General features: G+C 46.4%; 1 protein-coding gene across 1 annotated transcript in view; it reads left to right on the top strand.

The window, feature by feature from the left end:
- The window catches only part of FBN2 (fibrillin 2), a 1,183,434-nt gene that overhangs the window by 532,696 nt on the left and 624,238 nt on the right, over window positions 1-26,500 (top strand). The window contains exon 7 of the mRNA XM_086961117.1: window positions 10,289-10,414. Within this exon, the coding sequence (XP_086817243.1) occupies window positions 10,289-10,414 (126 nt within the window). The remainder of the gene's footprint in view (window positions 1-10,288; window positions 10,415-26,500) is intronic.

Genomic DNA, 26,500 nt, shown 5'->3' with positions numbered 1-26,500 from the left:
ACCGGAAGTTCGGCAGCGTGGAGCCGGTCGTGGGGCGGGACATCCGCCTTCTACGTGAAGCCCGCATCCACGGAGTGCCAGCAGAGAGCAGCATTGGTGACGTGGGCGGGGCTCCCATGCCTGAGGGAGAGCCCCACGGTGGCTGCCGAAGTCAGGAGTGGCGGTGATGCGGTGAGTAGGGCTTAGTTGTAAGGGGGGGCGGGGGTGTGTGTCTGTGTGTGTGTGTGTGTGCAGGGGGGTTTGGGGGCTGTGGCGGGTGTATGCGGGCATGTCTGTGTGTGCGTGTCCGTGTGTGTGTGTGTGTGTGTGTGTGCGCAGGGGGGGCAGCGTGTTTATGTGTGCGCGCGCCTGTGTGTGTGCATGGGGTGGGGGCTGGCTGTGTGTGTGTGCGCCGTGTTTGCATGCAAGCCAAGCGAAAGCAGGGGCTGTGTGTGCGTCTGCGCAAGCGCGTCTCAGAGACGCGCTCTCGCGGTGAAAACGGAGAATGGAAAAGCGCTCGGCACACTCGTGTCTACCTTCCCAGATACGGGCAACAATAGGTCTCAAGCAGACGCTGCTCGACCTAAAAATATGAAAAGGAAGTGAAAATGGGATGTGCTTGCTCATCACCATCTCCAATGCACTTGCAAGGCTGTTGTCTTGAAAAGTCTATCTCTGCCACTGCTGTGTCATACGAGGGTCTACAGGTTTCAGATGTCTGCAAATATTGGTGTCTAACAAATGGAAAATGTCTATGTCTTCTGGTGAGGGGACATAGGCTCTGCCTGCCTTCAGGAAGAGCCCAATGTGCCCCAGATGTGTAGTTTGGTTGCCGAAAGCACCACAATAAGACACATTTCCCCTTTCTGAAGGGAATAACCTATAGTGAGTGATAGCAATCACACCCTTTAAATTCCAAACCCTGAGGTATTGAATTTTCGAAAATTTGAAAATTATCGCATTGAGGCTCGGGTACTACTAATTGCGACCTAAGCATTTTCTGTGCAAACGTGTCTCCCGCTGGTATTTTGCAATTTTTTTGAATGTGAGAGGTTCTTGGGTAAGAAAATGTACACAGAATTGTGTTATTCATATCTACAGGAACAATTATGAATTTTGCAAACTTCATCAGCGTAATTCATTTTTATTTTATTTCAAAAATTTTTATTGGAAATTTCAGGTTTTAGTAGCATACAAATCAGAAGTAGCAATGTACATATAAACATACGTGACATTATATAATATGCAAAGAGGATATAGCGCGAGTATTCGCATATAGAGGCTATAGGTCCCTCAATGATGTTCATGGTGCTGGAGACGGTCTCTATGGTATTGTGGCAATCAGCCGTGAAGCCTTTCTAGGCCGGGCACCTGAGATGATAGAATACAGTAGGGAATGGAAGGAAGTGAAGTAGGTAGGAATAAGAGCAGAGAAGGGAGAGAGAGCAAAGAATAGGTGTAAGAGATAAGAGGAAAAAATATACGATAAGAGATGCGAGAAGTAAGGTGGAACACCACGATGCGGCATAGTAGTACAGGGAATGGGTAATCACGGAGGTTTATGGGTTTTGAAATATGTATCCAGCGAGTTCCAAAGTTTCCTATGGGAAGGGCGTCCTGGTGTGTTTTGCAGAGAGATGTTGTCAGCCCCTCGGAGGTTAATCACCCAGTTTAGCCAACAGGCAAAGCTTGCCTTTTTTGTGTTCTTCCAATTGTTTAGAATGACTTTCACGGCCGCCATGAGGAGGAGGTCAAGGAGGGCCCTGTCGGTTTCTCGGATTTGGGTCTCCTTTGTAAAGCCGAAAACAAGATAGGGGAGTTCTTTGGCAGGTGATATGTTAAATACTTTTCTGATGAAGTCAAATACCCTATCCCAAAATGTTGCGACGCAGTCGCATTGGAGGATGAGGTGGTCCAGGTCTCCTTCAGCTCTCTTGCAGTTCCAGCAAAATGCGTCTGGGCTTAGTTTGTGCGCGTATAGGCGGGACGGTGTCCAGAAGACTTTATGCATGAGCCAGAATTTAGTTTGTAATAATGTAGGGCTAATTTTATGGCTCGTGCAAGATTTCCACGCCAAAGACCACTCCAGCTCTGAGATGGAGAAGGAGGCGAATGACGACCAGAACTGTGTTGTTTTGGCATTTAGCATGGATGATTGTGGGTTCAAGAGTTTGTACAGCCTCGAGACCTGGTGGCCGATTCTATTTAAGGAGGAGAGGAGTGATGGAAGAGCCGGTTGGTTAATTCATTTTTAACACAGGCCTCTGATTCATAAGGAATTACAGAACATATTGTACACTGATTCAGGCATCAATTGTCTTTTGTAGATTATGCCAACGTATGAGAGCCTGCCAGGGCATCAACATATTCACTAGTGTTGTGTAGTGGTTGCTCTACAACCAGTACCTTTGCCAATAGGGACTCCAGCTTCTATTCTGCAGTTTTATTTACATGTCTATGCTTTCAGTCCTGGAGGTTAGAACTGGATGTAGAGAATTGATGGAATGCACATTTTCATATTTTAGGTTGGATCTGCTGAATGTATTGTGTTATAGACCATTATGACTGAGACTACCGCCATGTGGTAAAATGGGTCAAGAGAGAGGGAAAGAATGGGCTGTGAATGAGGAAAGCCTGGAACTGGGGAGAACAAAGAGGAAGAAGTCATATGATTGGAACAAACTATCTCCAAGTGTACATTGTGGGTACCTGGAACTCTCCCGTTCTGCCTCTATTGCTGACGCTGATGATGATCTCTGAGCAGCCATCCTTTCTTGCTGGCTCACTTGTCTAGTGGAGTTGAGTTCCATGCTTCCTTGCACGTCAGTGCCCCCTCCATCTCAGCGTTTGCCTTTCCCTATGATTGAGCAGTTCTTCAGGCAGGACGATTAAAGTGGGTCTCCCTCCTTGTCTTGCATTGCCTTCCTGACTCATTGCTCTCTTAGTTCTCAACTCTCGCTTTTCTGTCGATGTGCGCTGGCCTGTCAGTGTGAACCTCCCCGTCCCTAGACAAAGTCCACCTCTGCATGGCTTATTCTTCTGCCTATGGAAAAGATATTGTATACGGTGTTACTTCTTTTTGGTTGGGTAAGTACTGCTCATAGGTGACCCATTAGACGATCGCTAGCAGGGCATACGATCTGGATTCTGACAATAACCTACTGAAAGCTGACTCTTGCGATTCTTATGTGCCTGTGCTCAGCTTGCAAGGACATGTTTGCAGAGGCTTCAGTTGTATATGTAATTTGCTGGTATATTATGCCGAGATTGGTGTAGCTGGCCGTGCTATAGTTAAAATAAATCGACTATTGCCAAATGTCATCGGTGTAAAGAACATAATCCTGCTGTAAGTGGTTCCCTTCGATTGAGCTGTGTGGGAAACATTTTTTTTCATCTAGTTAAGCTTTAGCGCTGTCTGCCAATCTGTTGGGATGGTGTGAATGTGGAACACCCTTCAAAGAATAGGGTTGTGCCTGTTGATTTGCGCGAGTTTTGTGTCTGGCTGTAAATGATCCCTGAAACCAGTAACGAGAAGGCGTTTCCCATCCAATGCCTGTTTTCGAGTGCATGAAAAAACAGTGAGGAAGTCAGCTAGGCCTACTAATTTTTAGGCTAAACACACATTCTATAATAGAAATAAATTATGGAAAAACTATGTTTTTATGGTATTTGATTCAAAAAGTAAAAGAGATTAACAAAGCACTTCTGAGGAACCAGAAGGGAAATTGCTTCTAGGCCTTTGAGCACAACCCTTGCTCATTTCCTGGTAAATTCTACATGGCAAGTTGAGATGGCTCCTCTCAATTTGACAGTCTTTCTTGAGACCACAGCACTCAGCGAGTTGCCTTTGAAAAGGGACAGGGTTCCCCAAGTAAAAGCATTCTATTGAAAACAGTCTCAGCCCTGGTGCTGAATGGGATCATTTTGAATAGTAGCTGCTACGAGGGGAGTTGTATTCAGGTTTTGCCTGCTGCCGAGGGGTTACAAGCATGCACATTCCAGATACAGCACTTCGTTCTCTAAAATAGATGTACAGGTGTCACCTTTCAGTTTACCAACCCGTGCTGCCTGCTTTAGCACTAAAACATCAGTGTGTCTCTCCATGATTAATCATGCATTGACAAAGTACTGGGTGTGGCTCATAACAATTAACGTATGAATGCTGTCATCTGAGCAGCCAGTCATCCATCTACACATGTACTCAGTCAGTCATCATTCATCCACTAAGTCACCCACCTGGGCACCATTGCATCTTCTCATCCAAACATTGACTCAGTCTTGTGTTGACTCATCCTCAACATCTCACACACACTTGCCAGTCAGTCAAGAGGTACTTTCAGTTGTCATCTGTTGGCTTTGATGCTAGTAGTGTGTGTGTGTTTACTGTAGTTTGTGAGGGAGGGAGTTTGCTTTTAGTAGCGTGAGATGGGCTGCTAGTAGGTGAGAGGTGTCAGTAGACTGTTGCTGTGTCAAGCACGTGAGAATGCTGTCTGCAGTGTGTGACAGTGTGTGACCAGTCTGTGGTTGTGAATGCCTTGGTGTGACTGCTACTCTGAATGGGCATGGAAGTGTCAGAAAAGCAGAATTGATAGTTTGTGAGGGTTGTAAGACTGCTCTAGTAGTGTTTTCCGGTTACGCTGTAAGTGGGGTGGGAGTATTTCTGGTTTGTAGATGGCTTTGCTTCCTCCCTTTTTAGGTCTCATAGCGAAAACACAGCGCGTCAGCGCTGTGTCTCGCCAGAGATCTTTTGTTGCTGACTCTGCTTCCCAGGAGACAGTGCCGGCCGCGCGCATCGCCTTGGAGGCGATTTGAAATTGCCACGCGCACGCGAACGCGCGCTGTGGCCAGGCGCTGTCTCCTGGGAAGCTCAAGCACCATACACGCATGCGCATACACACAGCCCCCCCTCCCCCGCCGTCACCGTCGCACACATACATACACACACGAGCATACACACACACACACACACAAGTGCACCAAGCCCCCCCAGCCTTTTGGAACTTACCTGGCCAATGTCGGGGACTCTGCTCTCAGCACGCGGCGCCCAACCTCCTGCTGGCGCGGCCCCGGGGCTCTACATCGCTCATAGGAGCCCCGGGCCGCGAGACGCATTGACTCCGCCTGCCTCCTCTTCCGGTCTGGACGTGGCCCCGCCCCCGTCACAGGCGAACGTGCCTGACTTCCGGGGCGGCCGCGGCAGGATTCCGGGGGCATTTTAATAGCAGTCATTGTTGGCATGTTCTGTTCCGGGAACGCACATTTTTTTGTCGCTGTGATGCATACAATTACTTTCTACCCTGCTGATGACCGCCCGAAAGTCGGATGACACTTGGGAGTCGTAGTTAGACGCGGATAGTGGCCAAATAGGGGCGATAGGTTTGAGGCGGGCTCCCCGTTGAAGGAGGGGCCTGGCTGGGACCGGCCAGTTAGATGGTGGCAAGAGGAAGGAGGCCGGTCAGGGCGGGGCCGGTGGGGTATGGGATGGTCGGGGGCAGGGCCAGTCTGAAGCAGAGGGAGTGTGAGAGGGGCGTCCCGGGGCGGGAGGGCCGATCGTCGGTGAGATGAGTGGGAGGGCCGGATAAAAGGGGAGGGCCGGCGGCATGGAGGTGGTTTGGTTGCATGGGGGTGGAGCCATGCCAACACGTCTCTCCTCCCACCGGTGAGGCCGCAAAAAACTTTCCTGAGTTCGGACCGAGGACCCGGAGCGGCCATCCAGTACCACCCCTAAGGACCCTCCCCGCCCCCGGGACCAGCCGCGAGCCCCCACCGGAGACCCTCCAAGGACGGAGCCGCACTCAGCCCGCACAGCCGCCCCCCGAGCCCGCGCAGACTGGGGGGAGGAGCAGGGGCCGGAGCAGGTAGGACCAAGAATGAAGGGGTGAGGTGGGTGGGAGGGAGCAGGGTGCGCTGACCCCTCAACGTGTCTGCGCCCAGCAAACATAGCGCCTCCTAGTACTAACGCACCGTACACCCCGGAGCGCTGAGTCCCCTTAATTTCCACCTACACTTCTACCAAAACAACATTTCCACTTATAACAAACACCTTCTCCCCAATCGCATCCCCCTTCAGCCCTGTAACCCTTCACGCAGTGACCCAACCTCTTCCTATACAACTGCCCCCCCCCGACCTGCAGTAAGCCCGCAGAACCCAGCCAAGACACTCCTATATAAACTATACACAGTACTTAACTGGCGTGCCTTGCCGGACAAAGTGAATACATGGGGTGCAAGAAGCACCCTCTTTGCTGCAGACAGCCGCCCTGTTCGCCTCTGGCAGTAGTCTCTTGCAGACAGCGACTGTCCATAGATAGACCGTCCCACAGCACAGACACCACCACCAGGACCCCAAACAAACAGCAGCCTCCGCTCTCAGACAACAAATCTCTTCCAAAGATAGCAGCACTCCGCAGCACCAATGTACCAGCACGGGTATTGTCCCAACTGACAGCTGGCGCACCACAGACATGTCCCCGAACACCTTCGCAGACTGCAAATCACTCCTGTCTCACCAAAGATACCCAGACGCATCACTCCTGCCACACTGGACCCCGTCCCTCACTACAGGCCTCGCCTCACGTGTACCCTCACCGACATCCCTGCTCACAGGGAGATGGCACCTGCTCACAGACAGAGCCCCTTCCACAGCCGGCAACCACCCTCTGACAGACAGACTTCCACCCCACAGACCTGTCCTAGAGACCGACAGCACCAACCTTAATGAACCTTACCAATAGTTAATGGTTATCTCAAAGACATAACATTCCTACCTACGGCCCCTAGCAGCTTCCAGCTGTACCCCGGTAAACTTGCGTTGTTGCTTCCACGTCTCAATTTAAAGTTTTGGTCTGCCCTTCCTTTGGAGAAGATTACATTCAAATGTTAGCCCTCACCCCCCACAGACTCGTACTGTGTCACCCAACTCTAGGAGTTAGGCGTCATCTGCTGTGGTTGCACACTCGTCCTATCTTTTCTTTCAGTGTGTATGTTTTGAATGGCCTCCTGGCGCTTGGCAGGTTTAATTTCACATGTGGGGGGCTATTTGAAGTGCTGAAAAAGTTCGCCAAGTGGCTTCTGAGAGCTTGTCTCCAGCTCAAATTATAGAAGATGCAAACGTGTAAACACATCCCTAAGGATGGTATACTCCTTCAGAAGTAAAACGGATGTTGGACTTGCTTCAACGTGCTGTATGTGTACTGTCTCCACAATGTATCTGTTTTCTGTAGGGTCCATAATGCAAACCTTATCAGATGTGGTCACTGTGCTGAAGTCAGTGCTGCAGTCCAAACATACAGAACTGACACGGACACCACCACTGCCATGCACACACGGACACCACCACTGCCATGCACCACATCACTCAGGGGCACCGCCACATCACTCAGGGGCACCGCCACATCACTCTGGGGGCACCACCACATCACTCTGGGGGCACCACCACATCACTCAGGGACACCACCACATCACTCTGGGGACACGACCACATCACTCGGGGACACCACCACATCACTCAGGGACACCACCACATCACTCTGGGGACACCACCACATCACTCGGGAACACCGCCACATCACTCGGGGACACCACCACATCACTTGGGGACACCACCACTTCACTCGTGGACACCACCACATCACTCGGGGACACCACCACATCACTCAGGGACACCACCACATCATTCGGGGACACCACCACTTCACTCGGGGACACCACCACTTCACTCGGGGACACCACCACTTCACTCGGGGACACCACCACACCACTCTGGGTCACCACCACATCACTCAGGGGCACCACTCGTCATTCGGGGACACCACCACATCACTCGGGGACACCACCACATCACTCGGGACACCACCACATCACTCGGGGACACGACCCACTTCACCCTTCCACCAACTCAATTACAATAACTTTTATTTAAGTATTAAAAAAATGAAAAGCCATTGTTATTTGTAATATCAATACATCTTAGTCATGTAAATACAACTCATATTGCATTACAAATGCTATAGGTGTCACATTTGCAAATGTTATAGCTATTGGCATTGTCATACACAATGCCAATAACTCAAACTTTAATGCTGTGAGACCTATTGCATTGTAAATGCTTGTTTTCCCTTTGTGTTCATTGTGTTTTTGTTGAGACCTTGTCTGAAGATATGCTGAGTACTTATTAAGCGATGAACAGTTTTACTCTCGAAAACGTGCTGTGGCCATCAATCCTATATATAGTCCTCATCCTCTGCTTGTGAACCACTACGGTCAGCTTTTCCCTAGCGAGGCTTTTCAAAGATTGGTTGAGGAGTTACTGACCCGTGCTTTCCATTTGCTGTTAGGTTTCGCCTGCACAGTGCTTGCTAAGTCTACTTTAATAAAGCATTGGCAAAGCTAATAGGTTGCGCCTATGCAAAATCTAGTGGCTTTGCCATTGTTTTTTTTACATGTTACACACCAGTTGAGCTGCTGTGCAGCATGGCTTAAACAAAAATAAGTGCTATGATGCCGTCATGTTGGCTGTGTGGTAGTGCTTTACTCCCTTTAAGGCATGTTGCACAGCAGCTCAACTGCCGTGCAACATGTAAAAAATATTGTCAAAACTAATAGATTTTGCGTAGGCGAAACCTATTGGCTTTGCTAAGGCTTGTTTACATTACTGACAATCTTGCATTGGGTGGTCACTCATAAAATCTTGTCTGATGTTGTTGCTAGTATAGTACTAATAATATTGGTAGATCGAGATACTTTGTATTAATAAGTAGCTCTTACTATAGAAAAGGTTATAAATTGAAAGGAGAGATTTCACTAAACCAGGGAATTAAATAGGAGAGCGTTGAGTAGTCAAAAAAGACACAACAAATGTTTTTCAGTAGTGTACCAGAGTAAGTGCCTTATGATAAAAACGTCACAATTTTTCAGCACGAGATGCGAAAAATACCAACCGGACATATCGAAGCATTATGTTCGAACCAAACCTTCAACTTTAAACACCGTCGCTATTCTTTCGTGCCTAGGTCTTGGGGCCATATTATCAAGAAAGGGCGATACATTATCGCCGCTTTTATCGGCAGGAAACTGCCGCTAAAGCAGCGATAATGGGCTTGAAAATATGCCCTTGAAAATTCCCATAGAAGCCCAGGTTAACACCAGAACCTGGGCTTCTATGGGAATTCACAAGGGGATATTACCAAGACTATTATCGCCGCCGCTTTAGCGGCAGTTTCCTGCTAATAAAAGCGGCGATAATGTATCGCCCTTTCTTGATAATATGGCCCTTGATTCTTAGTCCGTCTGTAGTATTCCAGTATTCCCCTAAAGAATGATAAATTCCAGGGGGAAATTAAGGGGCATATTATCAATAAAAGGCGATACATAATCGCCGCTTTTATCGGCAGAAAACTGTAGATAAAACGGCGATAATGGGCTTGATAATATGCCCTCGAGAATTCCCATAGAAGCCCTGGTGTGAACATGGGCTTCTTTTTTTCTGCAGACATCTTCCCATAGGCTTTTCTAGCAAAATATGATGTTGGAAAGTCCAGACCGCATGGCTGTATCGCACACCTCGAAACTCTGATTCAGGCATAAAATCCTGTTTCAGCCCGAAGGAGATTGGGATTTCCGATAAACTCGAAATGAGTACCTTAATGTTTTATGTAAGGACTTAAAAACCAGAAAGTCCGAATCCATAAAAGTTCTCAGCCTTCTATTTCATGAAAGGCGCTGTCTGCAGTGAGTATGTGCGCCACATGGCTTGAGAATTTTTAAAGAATCCGCGCCGTAATCCATGTTTTCTGCATTATAACTTTGATTTATTCACTTAAATGTGTTAGGAATTTTTGATGTAGCTGGGCATGGTATGCAAGTCATGTAAAGCAGATGGTCGTTATTTATAAAAGATGCATCTTTGAGTCAAAGGCATTCTGCATTCTTGAAATGAAATGATAACAAAACTGGCGGAACTGATTGATATTGTTTTGTCCAACCGTATGTTTGTAAAGGCATCCATAAACAACATGTACTACTGTAAATATAGCTGATGCCATCTTGAAGCTATGTCTCTCGTAATATGAGGGATTCAGACCAAGAGAGATTCATAGTCTTGCATGCTATTTAGAATCAAGGAGAATTGCCAAAGATGTACTGGTGGGAAGTATATTAGAAAAGCGAATGTGTTAATGTTTAAGCCATAGGTATTCATTCCACACTTCAGAATGTCTGAAAAACACAACAAACATTTCAAAATGAGTTTGAGATGAAAATGCCAGCATGTGCGCCTGGAGAACTGTAATTTATCTTTTTCTCTTTGTAGACGTGGATGAATGCCAGGCAATACCAGGCCTTTGCCAAGGAGGAAACTGCATCAACACAGATGGGTCCTTCGAGTGCAGGTGTCCGGCTGGCCACAAGCAAAACGAGGCAACCCAGAAATGTGAAGGTCAGTGAGTGTTGAATCGAGATGCTTCATTCTGATTGGCTGCTGGCTGCTAAATAACTCATATATTTGAATAAATGTTATGGTGTTCCATGAGACTCTGCCCGAGATAATGCAAGAAGCAGGAGCATGTGAAACTCCTCCTCTCCCGCTGCGAAAATCCTACCTGTGTGTGGAGAAGAATATTCACTATGCATGCAAGATGTCTACCATCCTTATTGCACCCACCAGAATCTCCCACTGTAGTGAGCCACTTGGGCTCACCATCACAGGGAGGGACTTTGACACGCAGCTGCTTGGCTGGGCGCAGCCGAACAGATAAATGCCTAACAAAAAATGAATGTGTCCAAACTGGTGCTCATGTAAAGCACTCGGATACCTGATATCCTTGGGTCTAGTTTGCGCTATATAAAATAAAAATAAAAATAAATAAATGAAAAATAAAGAAGGCGGGACTGCACATGGTCAGTTCCGTAACTGTAACCCCTGTGTGCGTGTGTTATTCGTATTGGTGTTTGCTCTGCCTAGGCCCAACGCTGCAAACCTGGGTTACCAATCAATCAACCAATCATACAAATGTGTATAGCGCGCTACTCACCCGCTAGGGTCTCAAGGCGCTGGGAGGGGTGGAGTCGCTACTGCTCGAACAGCCAGATCTTGAGTTGTTTCCTGAAGGAGAGGTGGTCCTGGGTCAGCCGTAGGTGGGTGGGGAGGGAGTTCCATGTCTTGACCGCCAGGTAGGAGAAGGATCTTCCCCCTGTGGTGGCTTTGCGAATTCGTGGGACGAAGGCGAGGGCGATGCTGGCGGATCGGAGGTGGCGGGTGGGTGTGTAGAATGTGAGGCGGCTGTTGAGGTATTTGGGGCCCATGTCGTGGAGAGCCTTGTGTGCGTGGGTGAGGAGTCTGAACATGATCCTCTTGCTGACGGGGAGCCAGTGAAGGTCTTTCAGATGGGCAGAGATGTGGCTGTGACGGGGGATGTCCAGGATGAGTCGTGCCGACGCGTTCTGTATGCGCTGGAGTCTTTTCTGGAGTATGGCTGTGGTTCCAGCATAGAGGGTGTTTCCGTAGTCCAGACGGCTGGTGACGAGGGCCTGGGTGACCGTCTTCCTGGTTTCGGTGGGGATCCACGGGAAGATCTTTCGGAGCATGCGCAGGGTGTTGAAACAGGATGACGAGATTTCGTTGACTTGCTTGGTCATCGTGAGGGAGGAGTCCAGGATGAAGCCCAGGTTGCGTGCATGGTCCGTTGACTTGGGGGCGGTGCCCAGGGCCGGGGGCCACCAGGAGTCGTCCCAGGCAGTGGGGGATGGGCCCAGGATGAGGACTTCCGTCTTGTCTGAGTTCAGTTTCAGACGGCTGAGCTTCATCCATTCCGCGACGTCTTTCATTCCTTCCTGGAGGCTGGCTCTGGCGGTGGCGGTGGCGGGGTCGTTGGTGAGGGAGAGGATCAGCTGGGTATCGTCAGTATAGGAGATGATGCTGAGGTTGTGTTGGCGTGCGATGGCTGCGAGGGTGCTCATGTAGATGTTGAGGAGCGTGGGGCTGAGCGAGGATCCTTGCGGAATGCCGCAGATGACTTCGGTGGCCGAGGATCGGAACGGGGGAGGGGGACTCTCCGGGTTCTTCCGGCGAGGAACAAGATGATCCACTTCAAGAACGTTCCTTGGATTCCGGTGTTGCTGAGGTGCTGTATCAGGGTGCGGTGGAATACAGTGTCGAAGGCTGCTGAGAGGTCCAGGAGGATGAGGGCAGCTGTTTCCCCGTTGTCGAGCAGGGACCTGATGTCGCCGGTAGCTGCGATGAGGGCGGTCTCGGTGCTGTGGTTTGCTCGGAAACCGGAGTGCAAGGGGTCGAGGGATCCGTTTGTCTCGAGGAAGGCGGAGAGTTGTTTGTTGAGGGTCTTCTCGATGACTTTGACAGGAAAAGGGAGGAGCCCGATTGGGCGGAAGTTCTTGAGGTCCGTGGGGTCTGCAGTGGGTTTCTTCAGGAAGGCGCTGAGCTCGGCATGTTTCCAGCTTTCTGGGAAGGTGGCCATGAGAAGGAGCTGTTAATGATGTCCCGCAGATGGGGTGCGATGATGGAGTCGGCTTTGTTAAAGATGTGGTGTGGGCATGGGTCGGTTGGGGAGCCGGAGTGGATGGTGTTCATCGTGCTGATGGTGTCTTCTGTGATGACCGAGGCCCAGGTGCAGAGGGTGGTGGTGGGGGGCGCTGGTTCGGGGAATGGGTGCGTGGTCTGTGCGCCGAAGCTGTTGTGTATGTCGGCGATCTTGCGGTGAAAGAATGAGGCGAGTGAGTCTCAGAGGTCTTGCGAGGGTGTGATGTCGTTGTTGCAGGCGCTGGGGTTGGAGAGCTCTATAACGATGCTGAAGAGTTCTTTGCAGTTGTGGGTGTTGTTATGTATCTCTATTATACCCTACTCCTCTCCCCACCCCCTGTTCTCACCAGTTTGCATCCATGTCCTTCTCCTTTGGCTAATGTGTAATTGCAGTTGCACTTTTTAGGAGTAGGTGGGATTTAAGTGTGATTGTAGGTTGTGGCTAATGCCCAGGGGCAAGGCCTACCATCTGCATCTGGAAAGTAAAATACCTACCGTTGTAACTGTCTGCTCCTTCCTAAGACAAAATATGGATAATAAAAGTAACACTGTTCAGCAACAAAAGGCGCTTTAAGGCAGAGGGAAGGTGACAACAACCCAGAACATCTGCTTTGTCTCGGGAATAATCTTCAATCCACAGCTCAGAGTCATTACCTAACCTCTCCCTTGGAAAACGCTGCTCAATAAACACTATCAGCAGGGATACCCCCCTTGGATTTTGGTATTACAGAAGGGGCCACAGAAACTTGGCTGACACCTTCTGTAGTATGGATCCTACTGGCACTAAATATGCACCAGTGCAATCCAATGGGGCTAGTCCTCATTTACATGAGAGTGTGGTCCATACAAATAAGGCAATCTATTGCCTTTGCACAGGCACAATGGCGAAGAAGTTGTCAGAAGGCACACTGTCAGTGTGCCCCAAGGGCATTCCTAGGCAGAGGGGGGCACAGGACTACCAGAGGACCCTCCACCCCCCTCCCAGGCATTCCCTCTGGCAGGTGAAATTATTGAGGTGATATGTGCCAACTTTTGAAACTCTGTCCGGGTTACTACTTACAGTGAAAGGCAAATAGTTAAACAGCTGGAATGCCTTTCGCTAATGTGTTGCTCCCAGTGCAGGTGTAAATCTGCATTTGGACCAGTGCATTTGCTTTAATTATCCCAGCCTGCTCAACGGGGTAACCAGTTAAAGGTGAGCCAAGGCACAGAGAAAGACTGTCTGACCACTACAATACAGCTCCCTGAACTAAGATGGCTGAAATGTAGCATATCAAATGTAGTAGGTCAAGCCCTGTCTATTAAAATCCAACCATAAAAAGTCTCTAGATTAGTTTATAAAGGCAGTTCTGGTATTGCACATCACATACATAACACTGTTCATTAAAGTAATGGTTATTATCAACCCTGAAGCTCAGCCATCAATAGCCCCATCCATAAAATTCAAACAGAAGGTTCTGGTCGGATTAAACACTCAAAACTTCAAAATAAATCCCCAATGTTCTGCAAAATGCTTGGAGACAATGCATAATCAAACTGTTTTCCTTAGATTCATAAGCTACTCTGAAACCAAACTTCATCCAGTAGTAAGTGCATTGCTTGATACATACAAAGAGTAAAAAACAGGAACCAAGCCTGTCTTCAGCACATTTTAACTTTCAGAAGCATAGTTATCTTTTAAGAGAGAGTCTTTGTTGGTGCACTAGTTTTTCAAAAAGAATGCAGGTTTGTCGTCTGCAGTGCTTTGGGTGTAAGCAATATGCCATGTTATTTGATGGAATTAAACAACCCCACTGTTTTTCATGGCTGATGTGTCAGTCCTATCACCCCTTCTAACTACCCAAGTTATCATGTCATGGTAGACCTCTGTGGTTACACGTGCTGGTCATATTAGGAAGGTGATCAATACACATAGGCTCGCAGCTGCAGTTTACTCTAGTAGAAGCCCAGATGTTTTCAAATGGCATGCTGTTTTACTACTTTTAAGCAGTCTTCTGTTTTTACTATATGGTAATAAAAGCTCTTCTTGGCTATTTTTTCAAATGCTTTAAGTCCTTAGTACAGTGCAATGTGTGTGCCCGGGACCTGTAAATCAAATGCTGCTAGTGGGCCTGTAGCACTGGTTGTGCCACACATATAAGCAGCCCTTCAAAGGGTTCATTGACCTGCCACTGCAGAGTCTGTGCGCAGTTTGCTAACTGCCATGTCGACCTGGCAAGTGCACCCAATTGCCAGACCCCAAACCTTCCCTTTTCTTACATTTAAGGCGCCCCTCGGGTAGGACCAAAGTAACCTCATGGGCAGGGTGCAGTGTATGTTAAAGGTAGGACATGCACTGGTGTGTGTAACATCTTACAATTATAACATCCCTTTGGGGCAAGATAGAGAAATGGAGTTTGAGCTCTCTGAACTCCGAATTTAATAACACACCTTTTATGAAAGATGGTTTTTAAATTATGTGTTTGAAAATGCCACTTTTAGAAAATAGACATTTTCTTGTTTAAACTTTCTATGTGCCTTTGCTGGGTTGTGGATTGACTGGCTTTGGAGTGAGATCAGCTGGGGATGTACATTCACTGTAGACAGCCACTGGGGGCGGGAGGGGTTGACATGTGTCCTGCCTTTCCTGGTTGAGTCAGGGCTGGGCTGAATAGACCTGAGTTGCATTTTGAGTAGTGGGAGGAGATTTCCTTGCTCCTGAATAGGTTTGGACTGCCTTACACAATGCTGTCTCCACCTCCTACCAGGAAACTGGGCCAGAGAGGACAGAACTGGTTTGGTCTAAGAACAGAGACTCTCAGCCACAAGAGAACAAAGGGAAATGTGGTATAAATATTGGGGCCTAGACCCCAGAACTTTAGAACCCTTTTGGACTCACAAACCTGCCAAGAAGAAAAGCTCAAGAATCTGTGATGAGGAACCACTTTGCTGTGTGTTTTTTTGTGTTGGCCGGCAGTGGCAGCTTCTGTCTTGGGCAGAGAAAGGACTGGACTGAACTTTCTGCAACTTCTTAGTTTGAGTTTCTCGAAGGGCTTGAAGTAGAGCTTGCCCCCTGTTAAAGAAGTCTCATGAACAGCAAACATTTCAAGTTCATCTGCTACCAGAACTGGAAACTGTGTGTTTTTGCTGCAACAGAAGAAAAAGAAACCGACACCCCTGCTGCTACCTTCTAGACCTCAAGGCACCACCATCTTTCGCACTGCAACCCTGGTCTTACCGACGATACTGTTCAACATCACCACCAAGATGCTGTTTGTACCGTGATCTGTGGGCACCTCACATAGCAGCGTCTCACTTCACTTCACCACCCTTGTATCCCTGACGATGACCCTCCACGCCAACATCAATGCTGCTGCTTGTACCGTGGTTCGGGGGCACTGCTTGTAAGGTACACAACACACCACCCTCATCCCGCCCTTATCTTGGAGTCGATGGTGCCCTTGACTCCGGTTCATCAGTTGACAACAGCCCTTCCCCGATGACAACGCCAATGCTTGCACCGTGACCTGCCAGCACCGCAACGAACACCACATCACTTTGCACCACAGCCCTGGTCTCACCGACATCACTGGGCGACCGTCACCGAGCTGCTGCCTGCACCACAAACTGAGGGCACCACACACCACACTGCTGCGCTTCGCATCACTGCCCCAACTCCTGCTACTGCCAGCACTCCTGACTTCAACTGTAAGGAGTTTGTTCTGCAACACGTGTGACTTCATGTGCCCCATGACTCCTGCTTCGTCCTCCGGAACACACGCCTGCTTAAGCTGACTCTTCGTAGGTCACTGCGTGGTCCCGGTCACCCTGCATTTCTAAAAGGTACTGTTTTGCAGGTCTTCCTGACAACCTGCCAAATAGAGACCCCCATTCCTAGCAACACCTAAAACAAGAATAAAATGGGAGTAGCCACTCAACATTCATGTAGAATTAGCACAGAAAGAAAGAACTGTGCCTTCTTTGCTCTTTTACTAATAGAGAGACCTTACATGGCTGATTCACAAAGACATGGAAGAGTATATAAAAGACTACTACAGGAATACTAGTTTACGTACTCCAAAACATATTTGTTAATAGGGCCCATGGCATCCTCCTGTCATGAAATAATAGCAACGTCTTAATCTACAGGCACAATTGAACATGTACAACACACATTTAGGCACTGTTGAATAAATACAACTTACTGAAAGGCACTCGTCAATACAGACAGCACACCGACAATCAGGTGTAAATAGGATACACATAGGGATACATAAAAGCCAAAATAACTCACACAGAGGCACACATACGTATTAGCATACCTAAGGATTAAACCAATGTCATATATGGCACCTTTGTCCATTCCGGGGAGTTAGGAGATTCAGGAATAAGACACGTGTGCTTGGTAGAGTTGCTAGCCATGCCAGTGTTTGAGCAATAAAGACATGCAGGCATCATGCTTAAGGAAGGGAGATTGCTTTTATCAACATGCTACTTTTTCGTAAGTCCACTCTTGCCAAAAGGGATTTTCGACAAGCAATACAATTTCTGGTGTTAACAAATAGCACAGAATTATGTTATTTTGTCCCTCGCTTCACAACGATTTCATGCCTAGGACCCTTTGTGCCAATATTTAAATTTGCAAATTGGTTATGAAAATATTTGTGAGGATCCATGTGCATGAAAGTAAGTTTTTTTTTTTTTACTAAAGACACTTTTTTGTTTAAAATGCGAAACACTGAAAAATCAGACACTGAATTCAAGCAGCAAACATAAACACATCAAATTGTCAACAATATAAAGATGAAATATATATATTTATTACATTTTTCATGGATCCATCCACGTAAGTAACTTCTGCATGGCTCATTCAATGGTGACACCTTAAGGTATTTTTGTTTATTTTCAGCAGCAAATCTTTGCATTCTGGGCCTGAAGTTTTACTTTAGCAGTTATAAATTTAGGCTATAAAATTTCAGCTTGCAAAATGTTTCACACGTGGCATGGAGCCAGTTGCAACTAAATGGATGGTTAGGAATGCGTTACATGAATTGTGCATATCTGTATGCATATCCCTGTGTATAATATTTTCACTCACAAAGAAGAATGTATAAAATAATATATCTGTCTGCAAATAGCTCCTCTCCCCTGTAAATAAACCCGTCAAAGGTGTTAGAAAGAAAGGCTGAACGCACCCTTCATGCATTCCAAAATGTCAGTTGTGAATAACTTATGGGATACTAATATATTTTCTTTGCATTCTACTACCTGTAGCTATTCATTTATAATTGGAAAATATAACTCGCCTGAGCTAGTTTCTTGCGTGTGACAGGAGACAGTTTAAGACCTTTCTGACGTTGCCTTGTGCCCAATTAATGCTTATGGACGTGTCATCCTGATTGCACATCACCTAGTACCCCATTATGCAGGCTCTGTGCCCCTGATGGACATCACTATGTGCACCCATGTTATATTAAATAATATGCTGTCCTATAGGGTGTTCTTTTGTATCTTTACAGTGCAGGTACACCTTGAAAGGTTCATTATACCAGGGAGATAGGGGTGCACAGCGGCATCCAGGAATTAGAATACAGCCGACAAGGGCCAAGTCTTCAGAGCTTTACAAAAAAACTGAAAGATCAGAGCTAGAACAAAGACTTAGAAGAGAATCCCAGATGATGGTGCTACAAAGGAAATGCTTTGGACTCAGAGAAGACCTTTCTTCTTGTTAGGAATTTTCAGTAGCTGGAAATACCCTTGGTGAAGGATTTGAGGCTCTAAATGAAGGGGCCCTTTGTTGAATAAAGACTTGACTGTGTCCAAATGGAGATCAGTGAACAATGCACAGCACCATCCAGTGGCTAAGGAGCCAGTGGAGTGACGTCAGCAGATGTGTGTCATGTTTAAATTTAGTGATCCCAATCACTGCTCTGGCAGGCTGATTCTCGGTTGGTGAAAGCGATGTGAGAGATGATAAAGGAAACCCGGATAAAAAAAAGTTAGTGTGATCGAGGCAGGCACTTATAACAATCTAAATGGCAGGCAGATTCTCAGTGTCAGTGAGATGCAGCAGGATTTTCAATGTTATGTTATGTTATGTGTATTTCTATAGTGCACAACTCACCAGGGAGGGTATCCTCGTGCTTAAGCCGCAACTGTATGAGCAGAGCCAGGGTGAGGGCTAGGTAAAGAGCCAGATCTTCAGTATCTTGTCGAATTCAAGAGGCTCTGATGTGCAGGGCCAGGCCAATCCAGGCTTTAGAAGAGAGGGTGGAGAAGGATGGCCTTCTGAGACACTTCTGTGACTGTTAGTGGAGAGCCACTTGAAGATCTTCTTGAGTATCTTCAGTGTGTGGAAGGAGGAGACGGACTGCATTCACTTGACTTGTCAGGGTGAGTTGGTTGTTGATTACTATTTATTTTGAGGCTCTTTGCTTGGGTTGCCAGTTTTGGGAGTGGGTCCTAGTTCAGCAAACCACCCAGAAGAGCACCTGAGTGAGTTGTCTTTGCTGAAGTGTACATTTCTAGACTATGTTGAGCTTGAGGCAGTTGGTTTTCATCCATCTGACAACTTCAGACATGCAGTGGAAATATTGGTTCAGATGTTTTGCGTCTAGTCAGAGATGGAGCGTATGAACTAAGTTTCTTCAGCATAGGATATAATGTTGATTCCATGGGGTAGGATGATGCTGGTGAGTGGGGTCATGTAGGAGACCCAGATGAAGAAGATGGGAGGTGCTGATAGTGCATAGTGACCAGTGCAGAGATTTGGAAGATATGAGTAAGTTTAGATTTAAAGTGAAGTCCCACATTTCTAACTTACTTCCTGGAGAAAGGCAAAGTCCCATTTCTAGGGACCAGTATATGTCAGTTCAGAGGTCTGCACTATTTTTCATCACAAGGACCTCCGTTTAGTTCAAGTACAATTTAGACCAATGCCCATCCATTCACTGCCATACCTTCCTTATGCATAGCAGAACAGCTCAACTAACAGCAGCTCACCACCTAAACGCACTATGAGTTGAATTTTGTCGGCTTACATGCAGAAGCAAATGTCAGGTGAGCGGACAAGACTGGTCAACGGCTCAACATAGATATTGTACAAGCAGGAGGAATGCGCAGATACCCATTGTGCACATCTTTGTGTCCTGAAATGCACATCATCCTGTGCTCCCTTGATGCATGCGTAGCATGCAGTGCTCTCTTGAGGTTCAGCACCCACTGCTCCTTTGAGGCACAAGACCAAGTTAGTCCATATGGCAAATCACACAGTTGTCACCTGAACACATATTAGCCCGTGTTCCCAAGAGGTGCATCTTCTAGTGCTCCCCACTATGGCTAGGAGAGCACTTCAAGTCTCAAAAGGCAAAGGAAGTAACTATTTTGGAGCTCTGTGACACTATTCTTTGGTCTTGGATGGCACAGTCATGTACGCCCCCTACAGTACATCATTGTGAACCCACACTGTACATCTCCCTGTGGACATAACTTATTACCATATCACCCACCCAGTGGCACCCCATTCACAACTTCCAGTGCACACTTAGTGCACACCTGATGCGCAACGCTTAGTGCACCCTTGAGACATATCACCACCGCTTCCCTGACGTCTTTCATCCAGTTCTTCCCTGAAGTGCATCTTCTATTGCCCCTGAGATGCATCATCCAGAGCTCCCCTGAAATAACTAGTGATGTAGGACTACAAATCCCAGAATGCAGAGAAATGTACCTTGATTGTACCAGTTACTCATGCATGGAACAGGAAAACTTTGGGACTTGCAATAGTATGATCACACTCGTAGCGCACTCTTATCAGGTGTGTAATCATGTTATTGTGAACCTTCTGAAAGTTACATATCATCCCAGATTTAATCCATAACTCACCAAGCTCAGAGTTTTTTATGTTATTATATTCATTCATTTTGTCATATGCTGTTTGAAGTTCAGTTCAGCTTGCTGAACTGCGAAATTGAGACGAATTAAAATGCAAAATTGAAAACAATTTTAAGAGACCCCAATGTTTCTGTAAGAGTAACAGCCTGTCCTGGATGTTTAGGCAACACGACAGTTCATGCTGGGACTTGCAGGACCATATTATGCTGGTGAAAGCGCACTAAGTCCCGCAGTTAACAGATTGAGTAAGAACTTGCGGACTGTATGTGTAAATGTGGTCTCTTAGCTCATATGATGTCGGTGTTCTCGCTTATGAATCTAAAAATACATTTAAAATGCGAACTACACACTTTATCTGCGCAGCTGTGTAAATGCTGCATAGTCTCTTTACATCACATGTAGATCTAACAAGGTCTGGTTGGCAAACAAGTCGAAGGTGTCAGACGGAGCTGCTTGGCAGCTGTTGTAAACTCTCTTGCAAATCAAGGAGAGCTGCAGTTTCTGAACGATCCTGACTACAACAATATACCCAAATCAATCAAAGAATATATGAATGTGGAATAAATAGTTCTGGAATGTGTTATTTTAACCTTCATGTACCCACAGCGTATTTCATACTTGGGTGCAAGATTATCGCCAGCAACATTTAAATTACTGTTAGGCGTTTAATATTCTTCCCAAAAAGTAAATTACCCTATCTGACTTTATCTATAAGGAATAATCATGTACGTAAGCATCTAGCCAGACCATCTCAATGATGGTTCCACTTATATTAATATGCGTAGTAATTGCTGTAATACAGCCGCGGTGAAACTGATGCTGCGTGTGACACTGATGGAAAAAAAAAAACATTTCAAAATGTTCACAACACACTGTATTCTTAACTGAGAAATCATCTGCCAGAAACGCTCAAACCATGGTGAAGTCATGCCACAGAAGGAGGCCTCTATTGTTAAGTGCATATTGCTGGCCTCCAAGACTATTTACTTCGCAGTTGCTTGATGTCCTGCCAACAGCAAGATGGAATGTTGATTGTGCAAATTGGCTCTATTTGTGAGCCAGTGGTCCATGTTGACTCTTAGACATGCACATTTGTAAACTCTCGGTTTTGAGGGGAACGGCCAGTTTTCCTCATTGAAAGGTTGATCTACCGGGCAATTACATAGTCAACAGGCTTGGTTTTAGATTATCGCATGTAGAAAGAGGCACACACAAGAGTGCCCATGTTTTCTGACTCTGGGCATGACTATCTTATCAAGTTTCTTCTTTGCATTCTGATCATTTAAGTTCTGTTTCATTTATTGCATCATAAATTAAGGACTACACGTACCAGCATGCAAAGGGAAAACACGTGTATTGGATAAGCGTCTCAGATGCCAAGCCAGGAAAATTGAGAGCTAAGATACACATGAATAGCTCAACAAAGAACACAGACCACCACTCCTAAAGGCACCATTTTAACAACCTCCAACAGGCATACAAGTTTCTTACGTACATATGTGTCGGCTGGCTCATTCCATGTCATTATGTACAATGTTTCCAATCTTTGACTTTTCAACTACTGATCATTTCCATCAGGCTTAATATTCTAATTAGTTGAAAATAAGCAAACCAAGAATACATTAGGTTGCCTTATGAATGCTCAGAACTGTAACAGTGTCCACGGGAAAATGAAGTGCGTAGGGCACCTTACATGCACACCAACATGTTGATATGCTTCTGGTTGGGGGTACAGGGAGATTTACATACGGGAAATACAGGATGATGTTCAGGAGGGGAGAACTAGTGATAAATAACTGCTAGACCTGCTTAGCCTATTATAAATTCAGGGCCGTAAATCCCAGAATGCAAAGAAAACACCTGGACTGGATGAGCTATTCATGCACAGGCATGAGGAGCATGTGAGCCCATATTGCTGCATTATTATGATTGTTCCTTGAATCTGGGAGCAGTCATTGCTGCAGCGATTGCTGACGGTGTGCTTAGCTCAGAGTGTGTGCTATGGCCCAACAAAAATCTCCATTTTGTGGTTATGTGTGCATTGCTAATTTATAAAGATATTTAAAAAATCATCACTCTTCTTAACCTCCATTTAACAGTCTCACTGTAACGATTTGTTGATCTGAGGTGTGGCTCAACCTTGATATGAGGAGAACAGCCCAGTTTGACTTTGCGTTTAAAATATAACTATTTCATGGTTTAACATCTGGCTGTCAGGCTTGTGAAACTGTGGTAGTAGCCTACATGATGACAGTTTTGCCCACTGTGCTGTAGCTTGGAGAGTGATAAACCCTTTTTTTCAAACACACTTAAATGCATGTTAGAAATATGGACGCTGCTGTGTGATATGTCTTCTGTAAGGTGTATAATTTACAGTAAATGAGAATCTTAGATCTTTAGGCATCAGTCTTGGAGAGAAGGCAGTCATCTCTCTAGACATAAGGAATGCTGTGACTGAGGTGGCCCCAGTAGTATCAATACATATTTTCTATGTTGAATGAATGACCATTGTGGTGAGGCTACTCATCCTACTGCTTTGTAGAATGAGTTCCCAATTAACTTCTTGTAAGAAGCCAAACACTATTGGTTAATGAGATTGATACTCTTCATTCATTCCAGCCTCATCAAAGTGTTTAGCTGCAATGATTTGATCCAGTAGGTGTCTTATATGGTTTGTCCTATGTGTACATATGACAGGGCTTGTATGCGTTTCAGGTCCCTGTATGATCAAATCCAGGATGGCTCCCAAGTGTGGGTGCAATGCAATACAGGGGAGGTTGCTTAGTATGGGTGAAAGTGAGGAGGAGGTAGAGTAGCAAATGACTTCAAAGGTCTCCAGAAGTCTGGAACATAAGCTCCATAATAACACATCCAATTCCACTCAACTAAGTTATTCTTCATCAATGTCAGGGCTGCACTGTTACCAGGGCCATTGGAATTATGCTGCAGGGGAGGGCCAAATTATGCAGCAGGGTTGAGTAAATCTTGCAGCACGAAAAGTCAAATAATGTGGCGTAATTTAGCACAATTCGTGATAGTATTACTTTTTAAGTTTTTTAATTTTTACACTTGTTAACACTGTCGGACATTAGTTGCACCTCATTAGTACCGATTTAACACTCAAATATAGCAATAAGCAGCAGAAAAGTGACCAGTCAACCTTTGCAAAGAAAGAGCCTTCCACTGTCGATGCATTTTTAGCTAAAATCTATTTTATGGGGTCAAATCTGCAGATTATACAGCAGATGCTGGGTTATGTGGCAAATGCAGCAAATCTATATTTATGTGAAAAAAATGCAGCTTCACAATTGCATAATTCTAGTGGCCCTGACTTTAACCACTGTAAGACTCTCAAATACTTTCTTCAAACTAAGATTTGTTCTGACATTTATCATTGCTGATGTGCAACTTTATAAAACATCCGTTTTGTGGGCATTATGTTCTAGATACATAAATCCAGTTTGTTCATTTGAATGTTGTTATATCCTTCTGAGATGTAATAGTAACCCTTTTAATTTGCAGCACCACTAAATGGTAGTTTCTGTGTTTGCAACCTCCATATGAGAGCATATTATATCTCATGAGGGTCATAATTAGATACACTGCAGTTTTTTTTTTATTAGGTCTGGCATAGCAGTGTTAGTTGTCTGTTGGAGTTTGTAAAATCAACACATAATGCATCACAAGTAATAATCCACTGAGAGGGACTTTGCTGGAGTGGGACTCACATTTTGCATTAGTGCTGCGGCTACAAATGATGGTTGCAATGCTGAAAGAATCAAACAATCACCTCCAGTTAAGAGATCTGGGTTAAAAACATCATTTGTTTGCTCACTACGCCACCCCTGTTTGGACCCAGTCATATGCAAATGAGTCTTGACTCTGTTACTCATTTGAACAGTTCAGTCCCAACTGCCAAGCTGGGTCCTCCTTGGACCAGAAACAAGCATCCTGGGAACGGTTTCGGGGTAAAACCACTCATCAGCCAGGCTAACTTGAATCCAGTGGCACAGCAAGCAAGAGACCCATGCCCGGGCATACCCATCCCACGTAGGGCAAAAAGTGCTGCAGCAACAAATGATGAATGGAAATCTGAATTAATCGAATATTCACCCCCAGTCAAAAGATCTGGGTAAATTTGTTGTTTTCTTGCTCACTATGCTACCCCCGTTTGGACCCAGCCATATGTAAATCAGTCTTGACCCTGTTCCTCATAGGAAAAGTCCAGCCCAAACTGCCAAGCCAGGTCCTCTCTGGACCAGAAAGAAGCATCCTGGGACCGGCTTCAAGGTAACACCCCTTTTCAGCTAGCCTAACATTAATCCAGTGGCACAGCGCGCAAGGGACCCCTGCCTAGGCATACCCTTCCCACTTAGTGCAAAAAGTGCTGCGACAACAAATGATAAACGGAGTGCTGGATTAATCGAATATTTACCCCCGTCAAAAGAAATGGGTTAAATCCATTGTTCTTTTGCTCACTATTCCACCCCAGTTTGTACCCAACCATATGCATATCATAGTTTCCCTTGTTCCTCAAGGGAACAGTCCAGCCCGAAACGCCAAGCCCGGACCTCCATGGACAGGGTTACACCTCTCATCATCCAGGCTAGCTTGAATCCAGTGGCACTGCGAGCACGGGACCCAGGTCTGGGCTTACCCATCCTAGTTAGGGCAAAAAGTGCTGCAGCAAAAAATTATAAACTGAATGCTGAATGAATCAAACATTCACCCCCGTTCAAAAGATCCTGGTTAAATCTGTTGTTCTTTTGCTCACTACATCACCCAGTTTGTGCCCAGGCATATTCAAATCAGTATTGACCCTGTTGCTCATGGGAGCAGTCCAGCCCGAACTGCCAAGCTAGGTCCTCCTTGGACCGGAAACAAGCATCCTGGGGCCGGTTTTGGGGTAACACTCGTCATCAGCCAGGCTAGCTTGAATCCAGGGGCACAGAGAACAAGGGACCCACGTCTGGGCATACCCATCCTGTTGGACTTGGCCCTTTTTGCAGGGTTATCCATAAACTTTTTCCCTTTCTCCTAGCCTTTTCTCTAACATGGTGTTCGTACTTTTTGGCCTCTGGGCACTTTAGCACTGCTGTCCAGTGTGAAGTGCTTGTGCTCTCTGTGCTACATATGGTAAGATTGGTCTACACCTTTTTGGCCTAATTAATTTACCTGTCAGTCCCTTGTAAAGTGGCATCTCATATACCCAGGGCTGGTAAATTAAATGCTACTGGTGGGCTTGCAGCGCTGATTGCGCCACCCACCAAGTAGGCTTGCAAACCTATCTCAGGCCTCTGCCATTTCAGGGCCAGTGCACTCAGTGTTATTGCTGCTGTAACGTGGCACCTAAAGTGTGTGCCATGTCTGTGACCCCCCAGTTACTACATGTCAGTCATCCCTCGGGTAGGCCCTAGCTAGCCCTATGGTCAGGGTGCAGTGCAGGTAAAAGATAGGACATTTACCTAAAATGTGGACTGGAAGTGACAAACAGCCATTTTGGTTTCTCACTACTGTGGGGTTGCCCTTCCATAGGAATGCATTGGGGATTCCCTGATAAGTGTTTCCGTGGTAATTCCTGTTATGAGAGGAGCAGTGTGGTCAAGTTTAGTATATTTGGAATTAGAATAATAAATGCTGCGCAATGGTGTGCACAGATTTATTATAACTATTGTAGAAATACCACTTTTAGAAGTTGGCATTTCTGTGTGCTTTGTGTCTGCCTGAATGATGTGAATTGCATGTCTGGCTTTTGAGTGACAGGGGCTGGTGAGGTGTGTGTGGCTCCAGGAGGGGCAGGGTGAGTCAGCACTAGGCTGAATGGGACATCTACATTTGGAGTAGTGGGAGGAGTAGTCCCCTGACCCTGAATAGGATTGTGCCTGCTTTGTACAATGCTGGCTCCGCCCCCTCTGGTGTGTCTGATTACCGAGCCTCCACCCGAAAAAGGGGAAGAGGAGCCTGGTAAACAGAGTGCTCCAATTACCCCAGAACCAGTTTTTGCTGGTTCCCCCAAGCCCTGTACTGCGGACAAAGGAATGTGTAGTATAAGTATAGGGGCTGTGACCCCATGATGTTGTGCTTTTCCTGAACTTGCTGGGGCTTGCTGCTGCTGGG

This window comes from Lissotriton vulgaris, chromosome 3_1 (assembly GCF_964263255.1).
Source record: "Lissotriton vulgaris chromosome 3_1, aLisVul1.2, whole genome shotgun sequence".
Lineage (NCBI taxonomy): Eukaryota > Metazoa > Chordata > Amphibia > Caudata > Salamandridae > Lissotriton > Lissotriton vulgaris.
The sequence above is the reverse complement of the archived record's forward strand: the minus strand, read 5'-3'. Positions and strand labels throughout refer to the sequence as shown.